Here is a 19581-nt window from a genome sequence, read left to right on the forward strand (position 1 = left end):
TTTATATTCGGCCGGTCAATATTCAAACAAACATTATTATTGATAACAATTTGATTTTATCTTATTTAGCAATTGGTTCATACCGTGTTTTAATCAAATAAATAAACAAAAAATTTGGTTTGTGTTAAATAAAAATTCATTGTTTTGGTATTTTTAAAACCAGCATTAAATGTTCGTGAAAACGCCCCAGGGCTGCAGCTAATCGGCTCATCTCTAGTTAGTTTTATTTGTATCCCTGTAAAGAACGCAGGAAGGGCAATTAAAAAAAATCAGAAATATGTTATAGCGTGAACAAAATATGTGAGTTAACGGGTCGAACGAAATACATAAAGTCAGTTACTATCCTTTAAAGTGCTCGCACATATCGCTGTCTGTGATTTAATTAACTTGACAAACATGAGTGACGTCATAGTGCTAAATAATTGCCAGTTCAGTGCCGTATATACATACGCACACACGCATTTATAGACATACATTCATATGTGTGTATTTATGTGACGGAAAATACACACATACATACGTACATGCATACCATGTATACAAGCAAATACGAAAAAGATGAAAACAAAAGTGCTAGAATGTATTTATAAGACAACAAAAAACAACAAAAACTATATAATCACAATAACGATGCCTGCCTATGGGCTAATTATTTACTTGGCATCGCAGTTTGTGATATCTTTATAAGAAGCAATGTATAAACTGACTGTATGTATACAAAGATATACTTTTCACATATATAAAAGAACAAGTGACAAGCAAAGGTCACAAATATGTAAATATGTATGTATGTATGTTTCATACTATAAGAAAACAGAAGAAGCAGCGATGTGTTCGTGCCGTGAGCATGTCCCTCGTATAAATTGCACTTGTTTACTAAAAATTGGTTGCCCTGCATTATAAGCATGAATGAATTACCGTTCCGCTGTGTACTGCGCTCACGCGCTCACCTCTTAGCAAGGCCAGCAACTCTTCCTTTTGATAGATGAGTATTTCGCAGACAACAAAGTGAATGCACATTGCCATTCGATTGAAGATAGGAAAATTGCTATTGCTATTTTCCATATACTATCCATATACTAATATTTTTACCAACATTAGATATTTCCATAACATACCTCAGGGCATCGATATGCGTGATTACTGTTTATACTTAAGCTAATTAAAAACATAAATACACTTAATTAATTAAACTACATAGTTAAGTTTATGTTTATTTTTATAACCAGCGGGTCATTTGCGACACAGACAAACTAGGACACGGATACGCAATATCAAAGACAACGAACACTTAAGGCTTTAACTTGGTCGATATTTGATTAACACAAAACCGAAAAAAAAAAGAAAAACAAAAACAACGACCATAGCAAAAAATTGTGTGAACCCATCTAACACGAAATGGGCAGTGTCTGGAAACGTTTGCAGCGGGTGAATAAACGCGCCGCAAAATTCCAATTCACTGCCTCCTATCATGACCTGCGTTTGGAAACCACAGCCAAATGGTGAGTAAACAATTCGGAACTTTATTACAAAGTATACCAAAAATGATCAGTTTAAAAAGCTATTATTAGAAAATAATCAACTTGAACATTGCATGCCGATGCATATGTACATATACGTACATATGTACATATATACATATGTACTTATTATTGTGAAGAAATTAAAATGTAAGAGTAAAAAAACTTCGCTGTGCTCAAAATAGTTTCCGGTATATTCACATTTCCTGTTGATATGAGCACAAAAGTTGATTTTATTTAACTTTATGTACGTACATATGTATGTATGTATATACATATCTATCTGTTCATTTATATTTATGACTATCAATTGAAATTTCTTTTACAATATATTTAAGTCGAGACCCCTATCAGAGTCTTGAAAATCGTTTTCTATGTTATCTTGTGTTTTCTTCTCAGAATTCTTTTTATTTATTTGCTTGAACAAAATATTTAAATACATACATATGAAGATAACCATTTCAATTATTAAAAATTGTATAGAATAAATTTAATAAAAAAAAACATTTAATTGTATGTTTATAAATGTATAACAAAGATTAACATATTTTTGTTGTTGTCTTTTCATTTAATTTTAGGCGTCCTTCGAACCTTGCAGTGGTTTGGATGAGACGTTCAAGACGTGTGGCTAGCGCACCATTACCATGGGAACCGGATATGATGAACCCACTTGTTGGCAATATATCTTGGCCAGTACCAGACAATCATGCCATTTCGGTAACATTGTTCAAAGATCCCCGAACACACGAATTAGAGGATAAAGACTGGACATTTGTCATCGAGGATGTAAGTTGAAATAATTGATTTTATTGTATTTGAAATGTGTTTTAATATATTTTGTTCTCTCAAAGATAACACCATTGGGAAAGAAACGTGTGCTGGCCAATGCGAGCATTAATATGCGTAAATATGCGAGCATTGAGTCCACTCAGCAGAGTTTCACATTGAATCTGAAACCAGTTTCAAGAAAAATAACTTCTGCTAATTTGGAATTAACAATAAGCTGCGTTTTCCTTCGTGAGGGCAAGGCCACGTAAATATCACTTTATTATAGAACTATTTAATATGTAATTTATGATTATCGCTTTCCTTGCAGAGATGAAGACATGCAGAGCGTTATCTCAATGATGTCGGTTAATAATAACTGTGATGTGGCCCCTCTAGATGATTTGGAGGATATACCAGATTTAGAAAATTCAGGCGATATATCTGATCATTTGTATGACTTCACCCAACAGCTGGAACAATTGACAACGAGTTTAAATGGTTGCATTGATGCAGCATCAACTCCTCTTAGTGGTAAGCATCTATCTATATTCAAATATATGGATACACTATTACTTAGATATGTATTTTTGTGTCTTCTCCAATTATTAGTAACGTAAAATGTTTGCATACTATTTATAAATTCTCCAAATTTTGGTAGAAAACAAAGTGAAAATCTACTATAAATTATATTTGTACACATTCCATACAACTATATAAATGTATCTGTATTTTTAGCATTGTAAAACGTATCTACAAGTTTTGCTATTCTTTTTTTTTTCTGTTTCTTTTTCATCCACTCTCCCCCACACACAACAACCTATACAACGATGAATGAATTAATGATGTTCGTATTGTAACCGTATTACATTTGTCTATAATTCGAATTTATAATCTAAATGAATGTATGTGTAGTACCCTCGTTATCTGAAGATCCAACTCCACTGGCTGAATCTTTTAATCATTTGCATTTCGAATTAGAAGCAGAGTCGGCGGATCGCGCCAAAGCTGATCAGACAGTTTACGAAAAATCTAGCGGCCTAACTGTTGATAGTGAGGAATCATTGAAGACTCCAAATGGAGTACAAATACAGCAGTTGGCTGTAAATACAACTCCTACCAAAGATGCTCCGCAACCCGCACTCGCTGCTTCTGATAGATCTTTAGGATTCAGTAAAATGCTTACATCGACACCAATTGATCGACCAGCCGCAAAAACAGAAACTGTCAAAACAGCGAGGGATGGTGCAAAAGCGAAAGCTCTTTCCTTTGATAAGGATGATAAATCAAAGCCATCGAAAGCAGTCGCCTCTGTCGAATGCCGCATTGAGGTTGAGTCCTCTAATGTCAAACCGGAAACCACAACGAGACCTGTCGAGACACAAGATAAAAAACCGATTCTGGAGACATCAGCAGCAGCAGTGACCAATACCAAACGCGCCGATCTACAGCCATTAAATTTAAAGAAAAGTTATGAGGTGGATCCTGCCAATACGACTCAGTCCCAGACTGTCAAAATTGATGAGTCAAAACCTAAGACTACTCTAAAACCCGTCGAGAAAATAATTCTTAAAGAAAATACTCCTGGCCAAGATTTATTGGAGTGGTGCAAAGAAATTACTAAAGAGTATCCAAATGTTAAAGTGACAAACTTGACGACCAGCTGGCGTAACGGAATGGCTTTCTGTGCTATAATTCACCATTTTGTGCCCCATTTAATGTGAGTTACGCATGTTTTGTGTTTTTTGTTTACTTTAGATAGCATGCGTTTTATTACCCCTCCTTCTAGTGACATGTCTAAGCTTAGTGCCCACGATGTTGTCGGAAATTGCCGTACAGCCTTCGATGCAGCAGAATCGCTGGGCATACCACGTGTTATCGAGCCGCGCGACATGAATTTATTAACAGTCCCGGATAAATTAGCTGTCATGACGTATCTACATCAATTAAGAGCACATTTCACAGGCAAACAACTGGAAATTCAACAAATTGGTAGGTATAAGTGTCTACTCTATATAGATATGTGTAATTAGTGAAAAGTCCGGATAATCTTAAGCACTGATAAAGGCATTGTTCGCTTCTGATTAATGGTTTTAATCTGTTATTGATTTCTTAATATTTAAACTTTTTCTTTGTTTGCATAAAGGCACAACTGCGGATGAATCAAGCTATGTTATCGGCAACTACAAATCGGACAATTTATCACAGAATCTGATAAATTTCTCGCACTTAAAGACACAACTGTTACACCAGAACTCATTGGAAGACGAAACCGGAGGTTTGGACAAAATGCAGTCACAGCTTTCGCCATCAAATAAGAAAGATGTGAAAAACATAATATTGTATAGCTCAAAGAGTATTTTGGGCAAGGTACTCTCGCCGGCAAAGGACAAGAATTCGATAAATGCATTGCAACATGGAAACCAAACATCGTTAACGCCTTTTGATGGCATCGGCGATCTAAACACTAATGCCACTGAAGACGCATTGGCCAATTCTTTATCGTTAACGCCAAGTGTGTTGGATGCAAATGCAACAAATGTAAGTAGGAACAGAAAATATTGCTACTTGCAAATTAGTTTTTGCTTTTTGATTTTTATTGATCAATGACACACCTGAGTTGTAAATATTTCAAGTTTTTGCTTTTTGTTCCTTAAGACAACGTAGTATAATTTTGCGGCTGTTATTTTGTGCTTTTGTTATTTGTTTTGAGTTTCTTTTGTTTTTGGAATTTTATAGCGAATTTTAACACGCCACAAAGAAATGAGCGAAAAAGCTAAGCTGATGATGGAAAAATTAAAAATTTCCAATGGTAGCGAACGTTGCGATGCTAATGACGTAAGTAGGCGCTTGGCATACACATACACTCACACAAAAGTTGTGCATAATATTAAAATTGTCGGGTTTTAAAATCCAGATCATATAATCAATATTTATTATGTAATTTAACAGGAGGAACGTCAGCAGCGATTACGGGAACAAGCCCGACGCCTTATATTAGAGACGCGCACTAAAACCGGTGGCTCTGGATCCCTCTCGGTTGATAGTCCTAGTCCAACAAGTCCCACCAAGCCCAAACGCTTTAATTTTACACCAGAGCGCACCATCTCGCCTATACACAATGGAGGTGAAGAGTACCACCACAATGAAAATTCCAAGCTCAAACATGGCAGCGGAAATAAGATTATCAGTTCTAGTCATAGATTAAGCGATCACAATCCCGGCAGCGGCAGTCCCTTACAGTCGTTCAACTCGGTTGTCGATCGCATTTCACCAAAGCATGAAAAAAAGTAATTAAAATGAAATTTTTTTTTTTTTTTGGTGTAGTAAATAACATAACTATTTTATTTTTGCAGAGTGATAAACTATCCTACATTGAGTCCGAACTTGAGGCATTGGAACGGGAACAAGAGGCGATTGACCAAAAAGCCAGCAATCTGGAGGCCAAACTACGCGCAGTTATGGGCGGCAATCCAAGTAATAATAGTCGAACGAATAGAAATCCGTTTCTTAGATTAATACGTAATAGCATTGGTGGTGGTGATGTTATCCGCATTAAGTTGCTAGATTCGGACGATGAGAGCTTGTTTGGTAGTGGTGTCGACCATGATCCAGTTGTATCCAGTGATACCGATCCTGCATACAGTTCGGGAGATGATGTTCATCTGCAGGTTCATCCCCGACCACGCTCACACTCCTGTTTCGTCAATGTTAATCCAAACACAAATCTTGCGCATCCACATAGTCCCACAAACCATACAAATCAGCGTCATTTTAATACTCATGACCATCATTACCCAAGGTCAAGGTCCCGGCCACGTCAGCACCATGTGCATGATGTGCCCTACAGCCATTTGTTAAGCAGCCCAGCCTCGGCTGCCTCATCCAAACAGTCCTCATGTGATAATTTGCAAGATTACAGCGATGGTGATGATGATGACGATGTTGCTTCGGCAGCCATCCGGCGCCGACAGGAACGTCATAAGCGGCGCCATCAACGCCGCCGCCTCCGTTCCCATTCCCATTGTGGTAAAGTTGTACCCCTTAAAAGCTATTTCACATGTTTTAGCGTTTCTGCCATGCGCGGCAAGAGTTTTGCAAATGCTTTCAGCCTGCTCTAGCCCACTCCAACTCCATTCCTATATGTATTGTTATTAATCTCTGTGTGTGTGTGCGTTTTGCTTGTTATTTTAACCATTATTCAAACTACTACATATACTCTTGTTCTTTTGCGTCGCTAAAAGTTATGTCTTTGATTACAAAACCAAAAAACAAAATACATACAAGCCCACTATAACTAGCGTCACTAATCATAGTATCAGCGCTGTGCAGCCGCTAGCTATATATAGTACAGGAACCCTTATTTAGACTAAATTTTAAGACATAAAAAAATATATATATAAAAAATTTTAAATATTTATGTTGAAACTTTTCCATACAGAAACTGAGGAAACGGAGGAGCAACTTTTGTCCCAGTGGTTTACGCTAGTAAACAAGAAAAATGCTCTACTGCGACGACAGATGCAGTTGAACATTCTGTAAGTATTGTACGACTTTCTGAGAGTATTTTTACTCTTAATCATATCTTCGTTTACTCTAGGGAACAAGAAAAGGATCTTGAGCGCAAGTTTACAATGTTAAATCAAGAACTGCGGGCGGCACAATCCGTCGAAGACTGGCGTAAAACTGAAGTGCAGCGGGAAAAGGAGCGATTGCTGCTGGAGGAGCTTCTGACAATTGTGGACAAGCGGGATCAGTTGGTACAACATTTGCATAACCAGGAAATAGCGTAAGTATTGAAACATGTCTCTTAACTCCTCATCAAAAGCCTAATGTCTAATTTTTTGAATTCCAGCATTGAAGACGATCATGAAATAGCTCGGGAATTGGAGCAAGTGGATATCAGTGGCGGAAAAGATAAATGTGTTATTCAATAAATTGTCACGGTTGCCCAATCAATAGTAACCACACCCCTTCTTAACTTGACTGCGAGATTATACTTACTACTTATATATACATATATGAGAATATTTATCCTTGTAACTAGTTGTTCAGTGGCACGATCTGAGGCAATCGTGTTTGAATTTTAAAACAATGAAAAAACGTCCGTTAGTTAATTAAGCAAACCGCAAAAGAAAATCAACTACAAAAACTAATCTAAATTTTTGCAAAAGGATCAAATCAACTGTATAAGAAAAAAAGAGGAAAATCAACTCATTTATTATTTCGAATTCCTTTTTGTTAGTGCCATTTGCTTTTCCACATGACATGAGATATGAGAGAGTGACAAAGATCGCTGAAGGCCTAGACAAAGCAAATTAAGACCCATTTTGTGTGATTCAATGTATGATTGTATTATATTATAGTTTAATTTATTTATGATTTATTTTTTGCTTTATTTTAAGCATTTTACCCAATTTTACCAAGAAACGCTTTATCCCAAAAAAAAAAAAAAAAAAAAGCATAAAACGGAAACAAATATTTATAAAATCTTGTGCAAGACCTTTCTTACTTAAATTAGATCTAATGTCAAGGTGGTTTACATACTTATATTTTTTTAATTGTACGAAATCGAATGTAAAAAGTTCTTTAAACAGAGGGAAGCCCGACCTGGACATTCCTCCGTGTTTTTTTGAACGCAATTATTTTGCATTAATTAAACCCATAATTAAAAGAAAATTACAAAGAAAAAACAAAAACGAAACATTTGCAAAATATACAATGTTTTATGTGCATTAAAAAAATTCATTGTGTTACGATTATTGAAGATGCAAATATAGGACAACTATGATTCGGTGATTATTATATTCTAAATGAATGCATTTATTATATATTTAAATCATTTTATCGTTTAACATTAATTACAATTAATTAAAAATTAAGCGTGGCTTCAGTTTTATTAAGATTTGTGTTTATGATCCAGAGAATGCAGTTTTCTTTTATTTATTTATATTTTTTTGTTTTCCTCATTTCGTTTTTCGTTTTTGTATAATATTTTATTGAATGGAAAATAATGTTTTATATCAGTTATGAATCTAAATCTCCGTGTTGCTAAACTGTGTATATATGTGCATGTTTTTCTTTTTGAGTCTCTCTCTTTTTTTGTTTCTATGCATAGTAGAAGTGCAGGGGCAAGGCATTGACGTGGACGTGGCAATGGGCTACAAATTTCGGATATTGTTGGTGTTGTTGCGGTTGTCGATCTTTAATTTCATTTTGAACACAAAATTGTAGTAGGACTGACGCTGAATAAAGCGTATCACATAACCATTACGAACACATGTGTAAAAAAACATGTATATATAGAAAAATAGATATATATATATATGTATATGTACTGAAGCCACGCTTAATATATATATATATATATATCTACATACATTCATGTACCTGTACATATGGGAGCATAAAACGCAATTATCACAAACAATTTATCAATAATTTAAGAAAAAAAATTAATGAAGAATAATTACAACTGTTATTCGTTCTGTCTGTTTTCGTTCGTTCTATCTTCCAAATTGCAATAAGAATCAAAAAAAAAAAAAAAAAATATTCAACAACCAAGAATTCGCACTGTTGTTGTCCACCCAAGTTTCAATGCCACGTCCAAGCCCGGACCTATGCCCACTCCACCATCCCCATCACCACCACCACGAATGAACGGATCACATACACACACCGCCAGTCTAAGATGATGATTTTTTCAACTGCGATTGCTTGCAAAAGTCTTTATATGCACGTTCGGTCTCTTCGTCCATTTCTGGATCAAGATCCAAATCGCCATCGCGCACATCGAACTCATCACCATCGTCGCTGCCATCATCATCCTCAGCTGCCAGAAAGTCAGTCTCCTCGGCAGTTAGCTCGCGTCCATCGGGGCCATAGAATACGGGCTCATCGCTTAGACGTGGCGGCTCTTTAACAGCGGCGCTATCATCATCTCCACCCAAAGCATTCGATACTTTACGACCCCAGTTGTTTGCCTGCAATGCAATAACACTTGCAGCCATGGGATATTTGCCCGGGAACTTGGCCTCAATGGCTTTTAAGGCCTCTATTATGCTGAGCATATCCTGGGAACAGTCGGCAGTTAAATCATAGCCAGCCAGCTTTAATGTCTGGCATATGCAGCGCACATTCTCATTAGTTTCACATGCCAACAACTGAGTCAATGAGTAAACAATATTGACCGCAATCAACTGAAGTCGAGCATCATCGTCGCCGCGCAACTGCATATATAGTTCAGCCAGAAAGAGTGCTGTTTCGCGCACCTTCTGCTGATGCTCCGTCGATTCCATATATTTGGCCACCTCACTCTGATGATATTCCAATTTGCATTTAAGCAATGTGTGAAATAATGAATCTGCTTTAGGATTTAGCATATGCAGTAAGTTATATAGCTTGGCACCCATATATCGGAAATTCGGTTGCTCAATGGATTTCTCAAAAATGTCCTCCATTGCAATGGAAAGTACATAATGATTTTGCTCCATGCCATCGAAAATGGTCAAGAAGCGAGATGCAATTGAATCAAACTGTCCAGGATTCTATAGAAAATGAAAATCGATAGATGGATGTTAATCTTTATTATAAAGTTATTGCAAATTCTTTGATATTTACCTGATTGAGACAGTGTATAACAGTATCTAAATATTCCAAAGCAATAGTCGCCATATCGGGATGCGAAGAGGATGATGACGAGGATGCGGATGATGTCGATGGTTGTTGCTGCTGCGGCTGCTGTTGAGGTTGCTGTGCAATTTGTTGGAATGAATTATTTAAATGCGGATGCCGTTGGAATTTAGTCTGGTGCATATCATTGTTGTACTGATGATGCTGATGATTATTAAAATGTTGGAATTTCATTTGTTGTTGTTGTTGTGTGTGCTGTTGTTGTTGGTGGTGGTGTTGTTGTACCTGATGTTGTTGTTGCTGCGACTGCTGCTGATGGTAAAAATTGCCCATTGCACCATTATATGGTTGATGCGGCTGCTGCTGTTTGTTAATACGCAAACGACTTTGCACTGAAGACGCTAGCTGGTTCATATCATTATTATGCTGCTGATGCGATTGATGTTGCTGCTGCTGCTGATGATGATGATGATGGTGTGGCTGCTGCTGCTGATGATGATGATGGTTGTAACCGTTCGCATAGCGTTGATATTGTTTGGGATGAGTACCACTTCCTCCACCGCCTCTATTGCCCATGCCCATATTGTTGTTGGTTATTGCTTGGTTATTGCCAACTGTATTGGGAACAAAAATGGTTGCGGTAGCCGATAGCTTCGACTGCCCATAATCGGACATGGACGGCGATACTGCTGGATAGCCACCTAGAGAAGGTCCAGGTCCTGCGCCATAGGGCGACGGGGCATAACCGACAGCCCCAGCTCCATATTCGCTAAATAAGTGAGCTGCAGCAGCCGTCTGCTGTTCCAGAGGCACTCCATTGGGTCCGGCACCGGGATTCGGTCGACGCAATTGCTCATACTGATCCTCGGGTTGAAAGGGGGCACGGCATGACATTGCGGTAGCGTTAGTCGCAAAAACTATTTGGGAATAAAGAAGACAATCGCAGATTAGCACTAAACTACTAAATACCTGGTTAACATTATTTATATTGAAAAAACCAAAAATTAATACGATTAAAGTTAGAGTAAATCACATTTGCATTCCAATGGCAATGACGACGTCAGTTCAAGCTTGGCCAATGTTGCGGACATTTTGTTTCTACACTGCGCGCTTCTATTTTTTCCCCGTCTTTGCCTACTTTTTTTCTCGCCGTGTCGTTGCCTCTGTGCAAAAATTTGCTTTGCGATAATTTGCCTAGGCACTGGGAACAGGACTTAGATATAATGGCTTTGGTCGCGCACTTTGTAAAAGGAATTGATATATTGTTTGAACTGTTTTTCTTCGCCTACCTTTTCGTTTTATTCGAAACTTTTAACGTAGTTCGTGTATTTGTGCGTATTACTGCTCTGCTTTCTCTTTCCTTTTTTTTTTTTTTTTGCTTTTCGTCTGCTTCTTCTTGCTTGCGTCGTCACTTTTTCTTGCTGTCGCTATATGAAGAAAATTAGGCTTATTTAAATGGTGATTATTGAAACCCACATTTGTTATACATTGCAGATAACAGAGAAATAAAAAACTTACATAAAATCTGAATTCTATTAACAAAGAATTTGTATTAATTATTGTTCGATTTTACCTGTACCTGTGCAGAAGCTAAATTAGAGCTGGAGATGCTATGTTATGTTATCGATGTTTTCGTAAAAAGTAAAATATCGACGTTTGTGATGAAACATCGTTGTTTTGGTACAATTTTTACAAAAATTTTTTTTGTCATATATTAAAACGCAACTAAAACTTTGGGTAGAATACTGTGTTAGGAATACTATAGAAACTTTGACACGGTCGAAGTTGGCCCCTGCCCTCTGGTTATTTCGTACAATTAGAAGTTCGTGCCTACCAGAAATGACAGTCGATACCGATACCTATCGAAAATTCGAAGGTTTTGCAGCACTGTCATCGATAGACTTCTGTTTGTTGTATAAATTTTCCAACACCAATTTTGAAGTTGCTATAGCATTAGTAAATATTTACCGCAACAAGTCTGTTGATCGCGTAGCCAAATCCGAAATAGTTAATTAAGATCGCTTAGTCAATAAATAAAGAAATTGCATTTTTCTCAATGCCTAAGAGTCAAGCCCAAGGAGGCAAAAACCGTCTGAATTGTTTAAAGTTAAACTAAAGGTGCAAAAAATCATTGTTTAAAAAAATACAAATAGTGTATAATACGATAAGAAAATCCTTTGTGTTGCAATTATATATATGTACATAAGTATATAAGCACGAAGAGGCAATTATGTAGAAGTGCAAGACAAAAAACTACGCCATGACTCAAAACAATATATGTATGTATGTATGTATGTACATACATATATGAATGTACATATGTATGTACTGAATATATATGACATGTTCGTACATTTGTATAAAGTTTATTCAACCTGTTGTTGTGATTATTCATTAATAATTTGAAAATGTGGGACCGAACCTGTTTAGGGCCGGTCACCTGTGTCTGTGAAATGTCTAAATCTTTGCAATTTCTACACAAATACAAATATGTATGTAAAAGTATACATATGAATGTGTGTGTTTCTGTATGTGTGCGTTTGTTGCAATTTTTCAGAATAGTTGTAACTAAATACATACATACATATGTACATATGTATGTATGTACATTCATTTGTAGTTTTTGGAGCCTAATTTGGTGCTATTAATTGGGCCAAGATCAACGTTGTTTCTGTTTCAACATGTTGCAAATTTCTGCTATTTTTTTTATTTACCACGTAGTAAGGTGTATTACATATTAATGAGACAGTCAGACTTTCACTTTTTAAGGACCAGCTTAGAACAATTTGTTTGAAGCATAAAATTTATTTACGTGTTAAAAATCAATGTGATACAATTTCGCTATTTTCATCAAAATATTGTTGACTTGAGAAAAGATACATTTAAAGAACCAAAGTGTTAAAAGATGAGCTTTTATTAGAATACCACGACACTAATTTACTTAAAATTTTGTTAATTATTATACAAAATTTTAATTAAATCAATATTAATAATAATAATTATAAACAAATCATAAAACGTTACAAAGTTTTTGTTAAACTTTTGGACTTCTGCCAGCACAGTGTTTAAAAAGAGATTAAGGTGATTCATAAATGTGAAACACAATTGTGTAAAATTTTGTTTTTGTTATATTTATTTTGTAGCATTATTAAAAGACCGCAATATGAATGCATATAGATACAAGGACATTTTGTTAGTGTTCTTTGAGAACTTTGAAGCGGACTTCGAATGCAAAGATGTTGAGGAAATGCTACGCAATATTTTAACGAGTCGAGAGGTTGACAAGATTCTCATCGCAGAAGACAAAACACAAGTAGATGTCCTATTCGAGATACTTAATGATAAGCCAGAGGAGACGGTAGCAAGGTTCATTAATGAACTCAGTGCAACAGTGCACGACATAAATTATGAGTTTCTGAAGAATCCCATCAAAGAGGAGTATCGTCAACCCACCCCCGAGACTATAATTTATATAACAGAACGCGACAAATTGTTTAGCAATAATCAATTATTTGCTCAATACAATGTTTCACGTTTCGAACCGGTATGCAAACTTAGTTATTGTTTTAATGCATATAATAACCATTTGACTTTGTAGTATTTGCGCCTGAAAAAGGCCCTAATGGAGCTGAGGCCTGCCAGAAATGTCTTGGTACATGGCCAACTAGGATCTGGGAAGCAGTGGCTAGTCTTAGACGTTTGCTCATCCTACGCAGTGCAACGCAAGATGGGTTTTAAAATCATTTGGCTAAATTTAAAACGTTGCCATACGCCCGAATCAGATTTGGAAATGTTGCAGTCGTTGATGCATCAAATTGATCCGCAATGGAACAGCCAGAATAGCCAATATGACAACAGTCGGTCGGCTGATCCCAGTATTAGGCAACGCATTGAAAGCGCAAAGACTGAGTTGCGACATATACTTCAGAGTAAAGTATATAAAAATTGTTTACTGGTCTTACGAAACGTGCAAAATCTAAACACTTGGAAGGCGTTTAATCTCGGATGTAAAATATTGATAACAACGCGAAATAAGAGCATAAGCAATTATTTGTCATCTGCCACCACTACTCATGTTCCACTTGATGACAGTTTAACGGCCAGTGAAGTGGAATCTCTGTTTTTAAAGTATCTTGACTGTCCGCCCGAAGACTTACCATCAGCAAGGGACATTAAGACTACAAATCCCCGTAAGCTTAGTATTATTGCTGAAACCCTACATGATGGTCTTGCAACCTTGGACACTTGGAAGCAGTATGTAAAATTAATTATTTTTCTATTTTCTTGTAGTCATTTTTGTATTTTTTCTTTGTAGTGTTAATTGCGATAAACTATCTACCATTATTGAAAGCTCATTGAGCGTGCTGGAGCCAATATATAGGCAAATGTATGAAAAACTTTTCATATTTCCTGAATCGGCTCAAATACCAATAAGGGTAAAATTATAAGTTTTGTTGGGAGATGTTCAAATAAACCATACTCTCTTTTAAACAGCTACTTACCTTGTTGTGGTCCCAATCACACAACAATTCAACGCATGAGGATCCAATGGCCATTGTTAATAAGTTGCAAGGGTATTCTTTAATAGAAAAGCAATCTCAATCAAAACCTCCGACTATAACCATTCCAAGTATTTATTTCGAGTTGAATCCTCAACTTGATAATAAAACAGCACTTCATAAGAAAATTGTGGATTCTTACAAGTAAGGACTGTTGCCAATTTCATACTTGCGAACATGATTTTCATCTCATATTTTTTCTTTTCAGCATAATCGGAAATTTTGTTGATCAAAATGATTTAACGATTCCTAATTTAGATAACTATTTTTATACCCATATTGGACACCACTTAATGGCCATTGAGCACACGGAAAGTGTTAAATTACTCCGCATAATTTTTATTGATTTCCGATTTTTGGAGCAGAAGATACGACATGATACTACCTCGTGGAATGCAAGCGGATCAATTTTAAATACCTTACAACAGATTAAGCTTTATAAGCAAAGGATTATTGGTGCGAAAATATTTGTTGCTTAGATTGTTTAACTTTAACATTTAAACTTTTATATTAATTCTGTCTGTTATTAATAGATGATGATCCAACATATAGCCGTCTAGTCAATTCGCTTTTGGATTTTTTGCCTAGAATTGAGGAAAACCTTATAAGATCCAAGTATACGTGTTTACTGAGAGTAGCCATGATGGCAGAAGAGGGTGCCATATATGAGGAAGCGAATCGCCAAATACAAAGGTTCCCTGATTATTTATGGTTCACAGAACAGTAAGTAGCAGAGACCTACAATAGTTTTTTTTTAGAAAATAAATCATATTTTTACATTTCAGTGGACGTTTTCATCAGCAACGTCAGATTATAAATCTCGGTCCAGATCAAGCCCAACATGCCATATATTTGAACGATGACTTTTGTCTCATGGCCTTAAGTAATAAACAGCTGTTGCTAACTGACGTATCATTAGAGGGCACGGCGACTTATGTATACGGCGATGATAAAGATACCAGCGATATTACCAGAATGGCTATTTTTAATAATCAAAAACATCTGTTGACCCTCCATGGAAATGGTAGTCTAAAACTATGGTCTTTATGGCCGGTATTGGAAAGTGATAAACATACATCCACGCGAAAATATAAACAATTGGTCAATGGAGTTGTCAGAAGATCATTGGCCAGTAATGCGGAACAAATTATATCTGCATTTTATCTCGAAGAGGAGACCGGAATAGGACATACATCGATTCAATTGCATGTGGCCTTCAATAATGGTGATATTTGCATTTGTGACTGGAATCCAGCTGAAGAGGAGTTTAAATCGTTGCATACACCTCCTCTTAAAACGGAGCAATTAAGAGTGCGTTGCTTCGTAAAGGTGCTCAAACGATTCTATGTGTTGTGCACTGCCAAATGTATTATATCCATTTGGGATTTACGGAATAGTTCTAGAGAACTGACTGAACTGGAGGGATATAATCCCGATGTGAACGATTCACCACATTTTATGGATGTGTTGGCAGAGGATAAAGATAGACGATTTAATGAGGGAATATCGGGCACGATGCTTTTGCTAGTATTTAAACACAGTGTGTGGCGTCTAAAATTTGACAAGGATGGCATTTCAAAAGCGTATGCAGAACTTTTAAAGCTCCCCGACAGTGGTTTTATAACGTGTGGCAAGCGGTCCTCAGATGGACATTATCTCATTCTGGGCACATCCGAGGGTTTAATTGTCTACGATCTAAGGAAATCGGAAGTCAGTCTGCGTTGCAATGTTAGTGAAAACATTTCTTGTGTAGATATTTACGAATTGTGTGATCCGATATTTAAATATATCATTCTATGTGGTGCTGTCGGCAAGCACATTCTGCATGTACATACATTGAGAATTGGTGGCGATCAAGAGATCACATGGCTGCACAATGTTGATGAGGATGACTTAAAAGAATTTAGCGCCGGATCAGGTGCTTGTTTGCGTTCTATTATGGACATGAACAGCGAACGTACACAATTATTTGCAATTGATTCCAAAAACGGTATTCACCAGATTCAACCAGCAGCGGATGGTAAAACTGCTACCATATCATCACGATCGACAACTTCAACATCCCAAGCAGCGGACAGTTTGAAAATAACGGCCATTTGCGCACACACCAGGGATCAGATTTTTGTGGCCTATTCGGATGGCACTATCATTGATATTAATCGTGACGTAAAACTCCCTCAACAATATATAAATGAGGGGATCGATTTCCTAAAGCAGGTTAACACCCAATTTTTGGTGGCATCAGCTCGAGAATCAAAAAAAACTGTAATATTTAAAATTACTGGCACCGAGTCGCCATCGACATCCTCTTCAAATCAATGGCCTCTGTCCGTCCCCTTAGACACTATGGAAGCGCATGTTTTTGACGAACACTACTTATTATTGTTTTCAGAATACGTAGTTGGTGTAAGTGTAGACGAAAGAATTTTTTTAATGTATTCATATTACATTGTTTTTCTTTACTTTAGCATATTGACCTACTGAGTCCAAACTGTCTTTTTGACGCACCCACTGAGGATCAGATAGTTGGCTTCGATCTAAAGAATAGGCTCCTATTTTTGGCACTAAAAGACCATATGATTAAGGTGCGGTGGGTCGGAAATATAATTTGAATAATCAGAAATGGAAGCCAATTCAAAAAATTTACCTCAATTTTTTGTCATAGGTTTTTTACATGTATAACAACGGCAGCAAGCTCACCTACGAAGAACGCTGCCTCGAAAAGTTAAAACCTCAAAACGTGTCAATTTGTTTTCTGACTGTCTCAAATGATGCTTCGTTGCTTGCACTAGGCTTTCGTAATGGAAATATAGAGGTAAGGACTTTTGTTATTTATAATTGCTTATATAGGTAATCATTATTATTTATGTATTGTTTCAAAGGTATTCTCTTTTGGAAAGGACAATAAAATACAACTTATCTACAGCATTACTGAGGGACACAACGAACCAATAAGACAGCTTCAGTTTTCGCCTTGCAATTTGGTTCTAGTGAGTTGCTCCGAGCAGTTGTGCTTCTGGAGTATGGCATATATGCGAAACAATCAAGTAAAATCTGACTCTTCACATAGACGAAGTCAACGGCATAAGAGCTATTACAATAATCGCGTGGATGCAGTTGATGCATCACCGTTTGGGTCCGCCAAGGATACAGACGAATATCCATCTTGTTTCAAGTCTTCTTTCCGGCCCATTCAGCTTCAGCCTGTTGTAGAGACTAAAACCACTTTATGGCTTGATAAAAGAGGAAGTTCCACTATGCCAGAGTTACTTGCATGTGTAAAATTCGTTGGTAACGCAGCTCGAAAGTTCTTTGCTGATGAGGCATTTACACAGTTTTTCATCATAGACGATGAGGGCGTTTACTATCATCTCAAAATGCTAGAATCAAATTCTTCGCAGTTGCCCAATACCACATTAAGAAATAGTAGTCTGCATTATGAAAATGTCTCCCTAATTCATTATATGACTGACGATTCTTTAACTAGTCCTGACGAAGCGGAAGGCCAAGGAGTTGATGTTGTTGGCATAGTTGAAGTTCAGGCTCAACAGCAGTCGCAGATTGTCGATCAATTTGACAGTTGACGCCAGAAACGCGCCAAGTATTGGCGCACAGATCACACACATGCCAGCAGGCATACTCCCTGTCGTTACGCATTTATAGGATTACTTCTCTATTATTTATTAGTATTGCTTTTTCACTGTCTTGACGTCCAATTATAATGCTGGGAAAATAGTTTTTGCTGATTTCAGTGGCAATATTATAATTATTTTTATTAGTAAACAACAATATTACAAGTTAGTCGTTACAATTTGCAATTGTTAAATAAAACAATGTTAGATATAAGTAGGTAAGACCATGTAAATCACTTAAATGAAATTAGCCTAAGTCAATGCAATATTAAAGTTGTTATTACTTTTAATGCGAATGCCAAATTTTAGACATCAACAAACAACTTGGCATGTCATTTACCTGAGTTATTAAATTTAATAGTATCTGCTCAGTCAATAACTGTAAATTTGTTAAACAAAAAATTATAACTTTTAAGATATCCCAATGAGTTTTTTCTTTTGTACTAAACATAATTTGTGTCATAAATTACTTTTATACTTTAACATTGAAGTTACTTTTTTGATACTCATTGTGTTCTACATCCGCCAATCGCAATTTGAATGACTATTTTTGAAACGAAATATACAAATACATTTATAAAAAATTTTGAAAAGCTAAATTTTAAATATTCTGTAAAACTCTGCGGTGGCAACAAAAACTTGGTTTAATGATGAAGATTAACGGGAAAGCTTTCGAAAAGTGTCTTTTTGAACCGTTTTCCCACTTCCTGTTTGTCGTGTAGACAGACCGTTTTAAACTTTCTCAGAAAATCATATTTATGCTCAATATTTTTCGAAGCAATAAATGATATTTTCGAATTTTTTATCCGTTCAGGAGTAGGTTTTAACATGTCTCAACGAAGATATTTTTGATCTATGTATATTTTTCAGTCTTTATTTCTCGATTCTTTAAACGGTTAAAATGAGATAATATTAAAGCAAGTTAATATCTCAACAAGGACTTCCAAAACTTACTTCGGGCAAATAGAATACAACTAAGGGAAAGGTAAGCTTCAATATTCTATTTTGATAATATATATTAATTTGCATCGTATTTTCAGACTTCCTGATAAAATTGAAATTTTAAAAAAATTGATATTTTTGCGTTGGCAATATGCTACATCCGAATAAATCGCCAGAGAAAATGATTTCTTTATGCCAATTTGGAAATATCCAACTAATGGATTGGGAGAAATAGGGAAATACGATAGAGTTTTGCTCAGAAGTATTTGAATCACCCGGAATAATTTCGGTAAATGTTTACTATTACTACTCGAGATTTTAGTGTTGGAAAATAAAAACGGCTAAAAAATTCGATAAATTGAATTTTAGTGTGGGTTAACGCAGTTATTCTAGGTTTTGGCGTTGCCAGACTGTGTTGATTTTTGGCGCGTATTTTGAACAGTGCTTTTTTTGGCGGGCAATTTAAACCGTATTGTTAATTTTAATTTTTTTTCCCCCAACTCAGTACTGCTAGAAAAAAAATGAAAAAAA

The 19581-nt window shown here is 36.2% G+C and overlaps 3 protein-coding genes across 16 annotated transcripts; 2 read left to right on the forward strand and 1 right to left on the reverse strand.

Annotated features, from left to right (window-relative positions):
• Positions 1 to 196: 196 nt before the first annotated feature.
• On the forward strand, positions 197 to 8309 carry Ehbp1 (Eps15 homology domain containing protein-binding protein 1). Of its 7 annotated transcripts, none has more exons than XM_068289505.1 (14): positions 197 to 300; positions 1230 to 1502; positions 2099 to 2306; positions 2372 to 2553; positions 2617 to 2819; positions 3201 to 4005; positions 4075 to 4277; positions 4432 to 4826; positions 5238 to 5575; positions 5644 to 6018; positions 6088 to 6314; positions 6727 to 6823; positions 6886 to 7074; positions 7141 to 8309. In XM_068289505.1, exons 2-14 carry the CDS (start codon positions 1399 to 1401, stop codon positions 7220 to 7222), a joined length of 3408 nt encoding a protein of 1135 aa, XP_068145606.1. In that variant the 5' UTR covers positions 197 to 300; positions 1230 to 1398; the 3' UTR covers positions 7223 to 8309. The 7 variants fall into 7 exon arrangements, with proteins under 7 accessions (XP_068145606.1, XP_068145607.1, XP_068145600.1 ...); XM_068289506.1 differs by lacking the exon at positions 6088 to 6314 and adding an exon at positions 5025 to 5123 and having other exon boundaries at positions 3267 to 4005; positions 5644 to 5762; XM_068289499.1 differs by lacking the exons at positions 6088 to 6314; positions 7141 to 8309 and adding an exon at positions 5025 to 5123 and having other exon boundaries at positions 5642 to 5762; positions 6886 to 7026.
• Positions 8077 to 11613, reverse strand: Paip1 (Poly(A) binding protein interacting protein 1). Of its 7 annotated transcripts, none has more exons than XM_068289517.1 (4): positions 11491 to 11613; positions 11207 to 11344; positions 9906 to 10834; positions 8077 to 9832 (listed from the first exon to the last, which is right to left on the reverse strand). In XM_068289517.1, exons 3-4 carry the CDS (start codon positions 10809 to 10811, stop codon positions 8972 to 8974), a joined length of 1767 nt encoding a protein of 588 aa, XP_068145618.1. In that variant the 5' UTR covers positions 10812 to 10834; positions 11207 to 11344; positions 11491 to 11613; the 3' UTR covers positions 8077 to 8971. The 7 variants fall into 7 exon arrangements, with proteins under 7 accessions (XP_068145618.1, XP_068145617.1, XP_068145620.1 ...); XM_068289516.1 differs by having other exon boundaries at positions 11436 to 11551; XM_068289519.1 differs by having other exon boundaries at positions 11497 to 11515.
• Positions 11614 to 11879: 266 nt separating this feature from the next.
• On the forward strand, positions 11880 to 18591 carry Dark (Death-associated APAF1-related killer). Of its 2 annotated transcripts, XM_068290515.1 has the most exons (12): positions 11880 to 12035; positions 13061 to 13461; positions 13516 to 14171; positions 14233 to 14353; positions 14412 to 14620; positions 14685 to 14932; positions 15010 to 15199; positions 15262 to 16882; positions 16945 to 17061; positions 17142 to 17291; positions 17359 to 17466; positions 17547 to 17701. In XM_068290515.1, exons 2-12 carry the CDS (start codon positions 13081 to 13083, stop codon positions 17562 to 17564), a joined length of 3819 nt encoding a protein of 1272 aa, XP_068146616.1. In that variant the 5' UTR covers positions 11880 to 12035; positions 13061 to 13080; the 3' UTR covers positions 17565 to 17701. The 2 variants fall into 2 exon arrangements, with proteins under 2 accessions (XP_068146616.1, XP_068146615.1); XM_068290514.1 differs by having other exon boundaries at positions 17359 to 18591.
• The last annotated feature ends 990 nt before the right edge of the window (positions 18592 to 19581 follow it).

The sequence above is a fragment of the Drosophila tropicalis genome, unplaced genomic scaffold (genome assembly GCF_018151085.1).
Source record: "Drosophila tropicalis isolate 14030-0801.00 unplaced genomic scaffold, ASM1815108v1 contig_593, whole genome shotgun sequence".
Lineage (NCBI taxonomy): Eukaryota > Metazoa > Arthropoda > Insecta > Diptera > Drosophilidae > Drosophila > Drosophila tropicalis.

Bases quoted from the DNA above. Each gene is read 5' to 3' on its own strand.
- Ehbp1 (XM_068289505.1), top strand. From the start codon at position 1,399: ATGGGCAGTGTCTGGAAACGTTTGCAGCGGGTGAATAAACGCGCCGCA. The intron at 2,820-3,200 runs GTAAGCATCTAT...ATGTATGTGTAG, and splicing joins AGCATCAACTCCTCTTAGTG to TACCCTCGTTATCTGAAGAT. The intron at 6,315-6,726 runs GTAAAGTTGTAC...TTTTCCATACAG, and splicing joins CCGTTCCCATTCCCATTGTG to AAACTGAGGAAACGGAGGAG.
- Paip1 (XM_068289514.1), bottom strand. From the start codon at position 11,008: ATGTCCGCAACATTGGCCAAGCTTGAACTGACGTCGTCATTGCCATTG. The intron at 10,835-10,950 runs GTGATTTACTCT...ATTCCCAAATAG, and splicing joins ATTGCCATTGGAATGCAAAT to TTTTTGCGACTAACGCTACC. The intron at 9,833-9,905 runs GTAAATATCAAA...CATTTTCTATAG, and splicing joins TTATACACTGTCTCAATCAG to AATCCTGGACAGTTTGATTC.
- Dark (XM_068290514.1), top strand. From the start codon at position 13,081: ATGAATGCATATAGATACAAGGACATTTTGTTAGTGTTCTTTGAGAAC. The intron at 14,354-14,411 runs GTAAAATTATAA...TCTTTTAAACAG, and splicing joins CGGCTCAAATACCAATAAGG to CTACTTACCTTGTTGTGGTC. The intron at 14,621-14,684 runs GTAAGGACTGTT...TTTTCTTTTCAG, and splicing joins AAAATTGTGGATTCTTACAA to CATAATCGGAAATTTTGTTG.